Below are 10,859 nucleotides of genomic sequence, written 5' to 3'. Positions count from 1 at the left end.
CCCCAAATTACACAAAGAAACGTCTCAACCTACTCAAACAGTGAAAGACTGCAGAAATGTAACGTGATTTATTTGCCTAACATGAGCCACAATTCACTCTTTTATGTTTAAATCTAGTCATAAATATTATTTTTGGGTTTTAAATAGTGAGGTTTTTCTCGCTAAAAAAAACTGAAAATACGGTAAATTTTTAAAAAGTTAAAAAAGCCTAAAATGAGGTAAAAATAAAATAAATGAGAAACTAATTGGACATAAAAAAAAATACGTGAAAAAATTGCGTAAAATGGAAATATGTTTTTTTTTTTGTTTTGGTGTTTTTAAAAAAAACAACAAGCTTTACAGCTAATTTATTTTTTGCAATAAAAAAGACATATTTTTTGTTACTATCGTTTAAACCTTTTGGGTCTTCATATTTTCAAATTATATAATTGATTAAACACGTCTCGATATTATCTTTCCTGAAATCATCATTATATATTTCGATCATACATAGAGCAGGCGAATGATGGCACATTCGCATGCACAACACATATCATATACTTGACTCATTAACTAATGGAAGTAGAGATGTAATGTTGGCTTTGTGATGTCTTGAAGTATTTATATCGATATATCATCTGAGACCAATTAAGAAATTTGGCTGCTCATGTAATAAATAGTTCAGATCTGGATTATACTTTCCTGTGGAATAATTTTGTTCACCTACCTTCATGCAAGATATGTTCTTTGCTTTACCTTATTATATGCATATTGCATCAGAATCCTCTAAAAGTCAATCATGGTGGATCAGTGCTTTAAATAATCTGAGATTCAGAAAATCAATGAAGTCAAATTAGCATAAAGAGATAACAATTTTAAATTGCTATATATCTTCGTGAAATGTTTGTAACAAATGTACTATGTTCTCTTTTAGGCCAAGTGATCACAAAGATAATATTCTGTTCCATTTTGATTAATGTCATAGGGCACACATGATATTATGTCGTCATAGTTCCTTTTTTCAATATTGGAGGAAAGATTCGTATACTGTCAATCAAACCAACAAATTTTTCATCACCAAAAGTTTAAAAAAAAAATTCCCATTAACAGATTTAATAAGATTTTTTGCGAAATGAATTTAAGATATAATCTGCATGTGGGCATCAGACATTAGCCAGAAAATATGTGATAACCGGCAGTAAATTGAGTTTATTCAGGTTGGATTTTACGACAACTTTCTGAATCCGCCCTTTTGATGCTTAGTATATGCTGTCGATATAATTCTTGGTATTCACTGTTTAATGGATTTGGATAGTCAAGATTACATTTCCTAAGGAATGCACCATGTATAACAGACTGCTTCTTGCAAGCAAGTAAAGTTCTAAACTAATAAGATCAGGACATGATGAAACACACAATCACAGTTCGGCTAACGTGCCATCTGAGTGAAACCCAAGAAACTTACAGTGCAAATGTGAGTTTAGGGCCAAGATGTGACTGGATCGATTTGAGTATGGAGCCACTTATATTTGATTTCACGACCCATGCTCTTTGTGTCAAGTAACTTACTCTAATGACTTGGGGTAGGAGCTATGTCGTGCGGGTGCGGGTGTCGGAACGGTACATCCCAAAAAATTTAGGGAGTATTTTATTATTATTATTTTTAATTTATTATATATATAACAAAATAAGTATGTATATATTATTATTATAATTTAATTATTAATGTATATAAGATACTTGAATAATTGTATTGCATAGGAAAATATGAGAACATATATAAATAATTTAATAATGACATTCTAACTGGACTCGGGTGTGAATCGAAACCGTACCCATGTCCGGTGCGCACCCGAATCGATGTGACTCGGGTGCGGCAATAAAATAAAAGAATCCGGGTGATTTAGGGTAGGAGTTGGTAGGCAGATACTTTTTATTTTAAATGTCACAAGCATCAATCTTTCATGCTGCAAAAAAAAGAAGATTATTGATACACAAGTTAAAGCCCAGTAAAAGGATGGGTGCAAGCTTCAGCTCTCAATCTTAGGGTGGAGGTGTGGATCTCAGCTGTTCACCCAGAATTGCATTCATAAAACATTGAGGTAACGTTTTTATGGTTACTTTGATAAAGATGAACCCCACACCCTATCAATTGGAAATTTTAAGAACATCCATCCTTAGAATCTCAAATTCTTTAAGTTGGCTTTGCCACATTTGAACTTGTAAAGTTTTCCACTGTTGTTTTGATAAAATCAGGCCATACATCTGATCTGAAAATCAGTGCATTCAAGAAGCTTGATAGCTTAAAGCATTGCCAAGAAAGAGAGTAAACTAAGTGCACAACAAGAACACAGAGTACAGCACGGGTCAACAATAGTTTTTCCTTAACAAATCAGACTTCGAATTCTAATCTCCTAAGACATGTTGGGTATAGGATATGGACAACGACCACCTCTTGGCTTGTACCTTACCATTCTATCTCAGATCCAAGACTCTAAACACCCACGAAGTGAACCCTGCAATTCCATAAGTGCAGAATCTTTTACACTGTCACATGGATCCTGCTTCCACAATGAAGATGGTACTTCTCACCCATACACTTTTCAGGGGGTCGATGTCCATGGGAGTCACACAAATGGCTAGCCACCCTGGCCCAACCAGCTATGCCAAATCCCTCAGGCTACAAGATTTACCAATGATTTTCTACTTCACATGATCAAAACAAGTTTGTTTCTCCTTCCATATTCTGTTGTATCAGTAGGCTGGCATTTAACCAGCGCAAAATGGGTGAGGCCAGCCCAGTAGTGACCATCCCCATTGAATCAGTTATTGCATTCACGCTGACGGACCGAGCTTTTTCATTTCATTCCTTATGAAAGACTAGTTGACCCTTATCTAACATCCTAGGCAGCAAAATGTAAAGAGATTGTGGGCATGCTAATAATGGAAAAAGAAACATTAATCACTAGTACATATATACAATGAAGAACTAACGGAGAAGAGATAATCCTTCTTTAGTTTTTCAGCAGTAGAACATAACTTTCTTCACATTCTCTTTTAAAGCAGGCAAAGGCCGCACACCCGATGAGCAACCATTTTGAGTAGACACCAAGCCACAATCACCTGGAGGAGAACCATTCTCTGGCACATCAGGCTCCATATAGAATCTTGCCCGGAATGCAGCAAGGTGTGCATAGTAAGCAGGTGGAACTACAGATACATAACATACAGAAGTATGAGCAGTAGATAACTACCAAGACAGATCTAGACTAAAGTTCACATAACTAAGTAATGCCCCTTCTATTAATCTCTCTGAACATGAAATTTAATTAACTCCAAAAAATTCAAAGACAAATGTGGTGGTCTGGCATTTGAAGGAACAAGAAGCACTTACCAACAGAGACAGAGCGGGTACATCTTGCATATCTGGAAGAGATACAACCTCACAATTAGAAGGGCTTGAAGGATAATTGGAAAAGATTCACCAAGACAGGATGGCATTAGATCGTCACTTAGAATATCAGAGAGTCAATGACAGATTATCTTTTGCAACATGATCCACATTTCACGTAAACATGGACATAATGCTTCAGTATCAAAATTTAAATCATAGGTTCACAGTAGCAGCTACAGGCATGACATCCACATGACCACTAAATGTATTTTGGACTGATTGCATAGTTGAACTCTAACTAATAACTAGCTACTCTCTCTCTCACACACACATAAGCATTCTGCACCAACACATGCATGAAAGCATGCATGCAAAGACACACTCACGTGTAACACAGGTTGTTGGTCAAGGACTGCAATCCATCAGCTGTAAAATTATTCTCATCCCACAGAACATGGTAATGAGCAGGCCGGCTGGTGCCCTGCAAGAAAGAGATGACCACCTCAACATCATCGATCAACATCACAGTTATAGCTGTACTAAAGGATTACAGTAGGCCTACCTAAGTAGTTAATAAACTTGGAAATGGACCGAATATTCTGATATTGCTACCATTTTCTCACCTGTATCCCAGCATGACTGCACAGGTAGAAATCGAACTCAGAAGGATGGCAAATTTTTGAATCCACGACAGTGCCTAGTGATAATAAAAGATTTTCAGTTGCAAAATTTATGAAACCCTATAAGAACTATTCATGGAGACCAGAATTAACATCAATAAGCATAAATAATAAAGAAACCAACCAAGTGCAATACATGGCATATACACTTTGATATCACAAAAAATAAAACCGGTGAATCACAATTACTGTATAAGCATAAACCTACAAGATAAATACACTAAAGAAATTACCAGGAAGAATGTTGCCACTCTTTTCCATGCTTCCCCTGTCTTTATGGTTACTGGCAAACAATCTTGTATGATGCCGCTTTTGAATGACAACAAAGGTCACTGGTGGTTGATAATTCGGTTCCAAGGATGCACAGGCCTGTTTCTCAAATTTTACCACAGCCATTCCAAATAGAGCTTTAATCATAATTAACTAGTTCAAAAGCAAAATGGGCTCCCATGTTTACCTTCCGAATTGCATCTAACTCATACAACAGCACCTGATAGAACTGGCCCTCACTAACACCATCCCTGGTTTCGCAACACATGACAAATTAGTTCTGTCAGCTTCTCCAACAGCAGATTTGTAAGTGCTAGATATCCATGCTACCGAACATTGTACTAGCTAGATTGACCATGGGCACCTGCTTGTCTCACAGGTGAATGAACAAGCCTTTTGACTCCAGGTTCAACAATTCAATTATTCAAGGAAGAAAAATCATGGAAAACACAAATTCAGTCACAGTGACATACAATATTAGGCAAATGTACATTATAAATAGGTAGACATTTCCTAAGGAGATGTTTAACAAACCTATAGAATATTATTCTCAGAGGCTTCTGGCCTGTCGCTTTTCTAAATGAAATCAAGAGGTCCCTGAAATTTCAAGACATTAGATGCAACAAGTTAAATCATCATTTGACAAAAAACATTGTGCAACTAAGGAAGAACCCTCCACAAAAAACGAAAGTACCATTTCAATGTAAAATGTGCTACCAAGTTTATCTACAACTAGAAAAATTGCATACCGGATCATGCCACCATTAACAGTGCCACGAACTGGATCATGCCATGTCTTGTACAAATCCTGTATAAGCTCCTGCCTATGAGCTTGGGCACAAACCAGTCCAGCATACTGTGTAACTTCTGGCCAATCTTGGGAGGCTACAACCTGTAAGAATTTGAATGAACAAATACAACATGCTAGGAAACTGGCAGGAAGAGGCTGGGAAACCACACTTACAGCTGCAATTGATGGACTAGAATCTTCCCCTGTCTCTGGGTGAGTCACATCTGCTCCAAATATTATAGTGGGTATATCACTAACCAAAGGTATTCTCCAACTAATGGCATCCAAAAGGACTGTGTTTCTTCCTCCCATCTGCATGAATATGGAGGTGGCAGACATCTTCATAGTTAGGTCAATGTTTGACAAAACTTTAAAATCATGAAAAGAATGTGCTGCAGCTACTCAACTAAATTTCCATTTACCACAAGGGAGCCTGGGATGGTTTAGGCCCCACCAGCCTGTAGGTTCAGTGATGCATGTCTCATCTAGGTTATCATACTAAACAACATAGCTTTCAATAATTGAACAAAAATACCAGTCACTTACTTTTACATTAATTTTCAGTGAGACATTGGCCAGATACTGCTTGCTTATCTTGAATACATGCTTTGTGAGACAGCATTGAGATATTAAGCCTAGATCAGTTTCACATATCCTCTTGAGATCCCCTGCAAAATTGGCAATCTCTTTGAATTTTTTAACAAATGGAGGTTTATTGAGTGAAATTCAAGGCATTTAATAGCAGATAGAAAAGAAGGAAATTTACCATACAAAGAACCATTGTTGTTGGGTAAAATTGCCACAAGGAGTTCCAATTCTTTGCCCTTGAGTTTGCACATCGATGCATTATATACATGCTTAAGAGCTTTCTCTACCTGTTCAGGTCTGGCTGTATATATTGGTATTACAGATTCTGGATTGAACTCCTGTAATAGTTCAAACAAGTCAAACTAGTTATGAATACATCTCCACCGAGAGTTAGTATCAAGATGAAAGGAGAATAACAAAAATTTGGTGCTTATTTTCTCCATGTTCAATTAAAATTGTCTGGTTCCATTATTATTTGTTGATTTTCAGATGCAATGCAACCATGGAGAACTCAGAGGACATTCATTGAAAAGCATAAACTTTTAGAGTTAACATGATCCAAGACTTTGCAAATTACCATGCCAGATACTTGACACATCTGTGCCAGCTCATTGCAAAAGGTGGATGCTACACTCTGTTGAACACCTCGTGAGAAGTTTATACATGCCCAATGACTAACTTTACTACCATTGATCATTTTCTGCCATCAAATAAACCAAAGAGAAAACGTTAGAAATCTCAGAGACATGAAGAAACACCAGAAGGAGAACATAAAATTTCAATCCTTCAAGAAGGTAGTAGGATAGTTGGCCTTTAGTTGTCAATCACCCAATCAACATGAAGTCATGAACGTTAGTATAGCTTGTGTCATGTCAAGGGTTCAAATTGCATGTAACCTACCTTATTCATCATATTCCACTGGCCAATATGAGGCAAGCAGTCTTTTTCCTTTCCAGTCTCATGATACTTCAGCTGAAAAAGCATGTAACCTTTTACCTCACATGCTTTGCATCTACATGATAAATTATCAGCATCACATATACTGTATGAACAAGAGATTACCCATGGTGCAGGCAGAATCCGAGCCTCAACAGATGCAAGCTTTTCACTTATTTTAATACCAAATTCCTGTGCATATGGATCTTGGTCATATGCATTGCGATAGACAGTCTGTGCATAGGCAAATAAAACATGAAATTGCTGTCAGTTAACATGAAGATGAAATGACTGGAACACAAATTAAATGCAACAATTTTTTTCTAATGGCTAGACAGAATCCTTCAATCTATTAATAGTCAATGAACAAAAGGGTAATGACCCAAAAATAAATCTAATCAAAAATCAAATACCTGCAAAATATTCATTTCCCTGTCCTTTGGTCTCTCACATGTCACCTTGAGAAGAGCTGTAATTTGCTTCCCATTCAATCGTTTGGTATACCTTTGGCCCTCCACAATTTTACAAGCCTGTCATATGCATTTCATAACCATCAACCATAACTGATACAGTGAAAAGGACAACAACCAGACAGAAACTTCTTCACAACCAAAAGAAATGTATTCACCTCCATTGGTAAATAATTGGCCTTCTTCTGGTTCCCCACTTCAAGGCATGGAAGGTGAGAGTGTTGGATGATGAAGCCATACATCTCCAGAAAGTACTCGACAACAGATTTCATGGTGCATTTATCATCGACTGGAAACCTGTTGGTGAAGACAATAGAATACCATAATCAAAGGGATGGTATGTTCAATACATGCATAGGCAAGAATTATATAATCTTTCTTACATGAGTTCCCTTGTTGGTTGTGATGTCAACCCTGAAATCCGGTATTTCCTTCTCACATTTCCCCGATGTGTGACTTCAACTTTTACGCCTCTAAGAGCCTTCTTGACCTGATAATTTTTTCAAACGAAAAGATAAATATTAGAAAACAGATAAAACGGAATATTTAATAAACCACAGAGATAGCAGAACAATACTTTTACACGGTCTGTATCAGATAATGGTCTTGACAACACCTCCTTGTTCAGAATTTGAGCTACAAACTCAATTACTGGAAGTGGTTCAATAAATGCTGTTGAGGACATGTCTGTACAATTTTTGACAAAGCAGAGAAGAAGAGTTTAGAAACAAGAAAAAGGTGTTCTGAAAGTTCATGTTAATTCATAACATAGATTCCTGCTCATATATGGACATACCAATATTTAGAGAGAGACCCATTTGTGTAGGCCTTATACTTTGATAAAAGCCACACCATGACTCCAAACCTTCACCAAGTCGCTGTGGCCTCCCAATATCAGGGGAATAAAATGATCTTCCGACAGCACGGTACCTGAAAAAATTCAGTCATGCTACAACTCACAGATGGATAACTTTCCTCACTAAAAAATTTCAAAAAATGTAAAGCTAAAATAGTAACTCACTTTTGAAATATCCCACCTTTGGGCTGATAGTTCTCTAAGGACAATGTCAAGGACTTGAAGAGCTTCTTGGGGAGCTTCTGATCTTCTACCAGCAAGAAATTCAGTCAAATGGTGCAAGTTGGCTCTGGCAATGAACTTTAATGTGACCTTGAATTCCCTTTCCCTTCTGAAGAGTATTTAGAGGTTGTCAGCCAAACTTTGTTATAGTTCAACTCACCCAATGTGCATCAGCCCAGACAATTTCAGGCTCAATGCGAATCCAACTATTGACTAAGTGCCTTTTTTTGTTTTCTACCATCTAACCATGCTGCATTTCCAGCTTCCACTGCTTTTGTGCAGTACAACTAGAAACTGGCTTCCACCAGAAAATATGAAGAATTTAGCAGCCAAAAGAAACTCTTACGGTAGCTTTAAAAGGTGGGCATGTTTATATGCTGTCAAAGGAAAAGTTACAATGGCTAGCCTGAGAGTGAGCAACGAGAAAAAGTAAAAAAACCTTACTTGGGACCATGAATTCCGTCTTCTTCAGCCACAAGTTTAACAATGAATTCTTTTGAAGTGAAAGGAAATACTCCAGCAGTGTATAAGCTCTTTCTTCCATCGTAGGCAGGCAACCTCATACCCAAATCCGATTCCCTGTATAGCTTCACTAGCTCCGCCATAATAGCCTTATTCACACTTTTTGAAGCAACCACTGGAGTTACAGTCACCTACAAGCATTTCCACAAAAGGCAAGAAAAGAAACAAAAGTTTACCAACCCAGAAGAAATACCCTTCGCTTGAGAAGTAAATTCAACAATACTGTGTTAAGCTATAGCAAGGAAGCGATGAAGCATAAAAGAAGCAAAGTCCTACAACTTATGCTGACTTACTAAGATAGAGTGAAGACATAAGAAAAGTGACAAGCTTACGTCATAGTGGTTCAAGTCTTTCTCAAGAAGCTCAGCAAAGAAATGGTTGGCCTTCACCAAGCACTTCACCCCAGCCTGTCCATAACCAGGCCTAGCAGGGAATCTGAGAGCTTTGCCAGAAGCAGAAGGCCCAACCTCCATGCTCACTACACAACTTTCGTTGCTGGTGGGAACATCCGGTACCGGAAATCCAGTGGAACGAATTTCTGGCGCCTCAGTAGAGCAAATTCTGGCGTCAGAGCGTGGATAAATATTACTTCGCACCGACTTTCTTCTGCCTCTGTGCCTTCTCTTGCCTCTGCCATTCTGAAGGGGCTTCTGAAGAGGAACCTCCTTGGATTGGGATGGTATCGATGGGTTCTGAACATTGTTACTTGTTACTATATGATACCCTGCACTATCATTCATCTGGCCTAGAGGCATGAGTTCTTGAAAAAGGCAACACAAAGCGCAAGTCTGCGGGCACAATTCGCACAGAAAAATGGAAACAAACAAACAACAAAAAAAACTGTCAAAAACAGCACCACCCTGTATTTCTCAAGCACCTCCTTAGTTCATCGGCAAAAATAAATAAATGGATAAGAACAGTATCACATAAAGGGAAAACATAAGGAAAAAAAGAAAATACGTTAACAAAACCAAAGAAAAAAAAAGATTGGAACGAAAGAAGGAAGTGCAATGCAAGAATTGCAGTAGAGACAAGAAGAGAAGAAACCTTACCAAGTATTCAAGTGGAAACAAAGCTCCACCGTAGGCAAAATAACTGGATTTCTTTCTTGCTCCAGCACAATATCGACAATATCAGATGCCCAATATGTGGTAGAATCAGTCCAAGAAAATCAGTTTCAAGATTTCAAGAAGTAAAAGGAACCCAGAAACCAACTTGGAAAATGGAAACGGTTCATTTGCATTTCCACTACTTTCCAGAAAACGAAGCGAAACACATCTATCCTTTCAAGAACGCTCACCCGTCTCAATGAAGGCCAAAAAATGAGCCTTAAGAACGACCACCCGTCTCAAAAGCGGCAGAAAGGTAGAGGACGATAGACCAAATGACCAACAAGCCAGACTAGACGAACTACAGCGAGAGAGAAGAGAGAGAGAGACAACTTAAGGAGACCGGTACCAAGTGACCAACAAGCCAGACTAAACGAACTACAGCGCGAGAGAGGGAGAGAGAGACCGCTTAAGAAGACCACGCAGTTTTTCGTTTTTCCTTCAGTATTTGAAACTACATGGAAAGTTGCTTGCAGCACTGGTAGTGTGCATTGCAATGAACGCCATCAGCATTGTAGCTTTGTAAGGTAGAGAGAAATATTTATAGATTGAGAAACAGACCCATGGATTTTACTGATAAAAAACAAAGAAGAGAGAGTGCATCCTTTTCACGTGCAAGTAACAAGTAAAGGATGTGCCTTTAGGAGGGGGAAAGGGAGGTCCCAAAGATGCAGAGAGAGGAGGAGCGGTTGGAGTATGCTTTTTTGTCTCTCCCTCTGCACCCTTTTCTGAGTCTGACTGCCGCAGCCTTGGAGGCGCATAAGAAAGCCTGGAGGGACACGCCAAAAGGCAGTACTTAGGATTAAAAAAACAAAGAAGCTTGCACAGAAGAAGAATAATTCGAAGTTGCAGGCTTGTTGACAGGTGAAATTCAATTACTCTATTTAATGCTGCGGTCATCTCCCATCTTCTTGCCTCTTAGCCTCGATCTGTCTCTATGGACAAGACCAATACCAAAACTATGAGTCTCTCTCTTAGAAATCTATATGCAAATTCATTAATAGATTTTCTTTTTTGTAAAATATTGACTCTTACCAAAAAAA

General features: G+C 38.1%; 1 protein-coding gene across 4 annotated transcripts; it reads right to left on the bottom strand.

Annotated features, from left to right (window-relative positions):
- Positions 1-2,920: 2,920 nt before the first annotated feature.
- LOC116259840 (protein argonaute 10-like) lies at positions 2,921-10,544 on the bottom strand. 4 transcript variants are annotated; one of them, XM_031637793.2, is made up of 23 exons: positions 9,760-10,543; positions 9,040-9,495; positions 8,630-8,838; positions 8,145-8,294; positions 7,904-8,037; positions 7,685-7,794; positions 7,491-7,597; positions 7,266-7,404; positions 7,051-7,167; positions 6,764-6,871; positions 6,602-6,673; positions 6,279-6,401; positions 5,880-6,039; positions 5,660-5,781; positions 5,288-5,425; positions 5,073-5,215; positions 4,858-4,920; positions 4,511-4,574; positions 4,287-4,422; positions 3,997-4,070; positions 3,760-3,854; positions 3,374-3,405; positions 2,921-3,189 (listed from the first exon to the last, which is right to left on the bottom strand). In XM_031637793.2, the coding sequence occupies exons 2-23, from the start codon at positions 9,460-9,462 to the stop codon at positions 3,002-3,004; spliced, it is 2,907 nt and encodes a 968-aa protein (XP_031493653.1). In that variant the 5' UTR covers positions 9,463-9,495; positions 9,760-10,543; the 3' UTR covers positions 2,921-3,001. The 4 variants fall into 4 exon arrangements, 1 of the variants encoding a protein (XP_031493653.1); XR_004173982.2 differs by having other exon boundaries at positions 3,082-3,189; positions 3,997-4,012; positions 9,760-10,544; XR_004173984.2 differs by lacking the exon at positions 2,921-3,189 and having other exon boundaries at positions 3,936-4,012; positions 9,760-10,544.
- Between the last annotated feature and the right edge of the window lie 315 nt (positions 10,545-10,859).

Source organism: Nymphaea colorata, chromosome 1 (genome assembly GCF_008831285.2).
Source record: "Nymphaea colorata isolate Beijing-Zhang1983 chromosome 1, ASM883128v2, whole genome shotgun sequence".
Classification (NCBI taxonomy): domain Eukaryota; kingdom Viridiplantae; phylum Streptophyta; class Magnoliopsida; order Nymphaeales; family Nymphaeaceae; genus Nymphaea; species Nymphaea colorata.
Note: the sequence above shows the minus strand (reverse complement) of the source record. Positions and strands in the feature narration are given on the sequence as shown.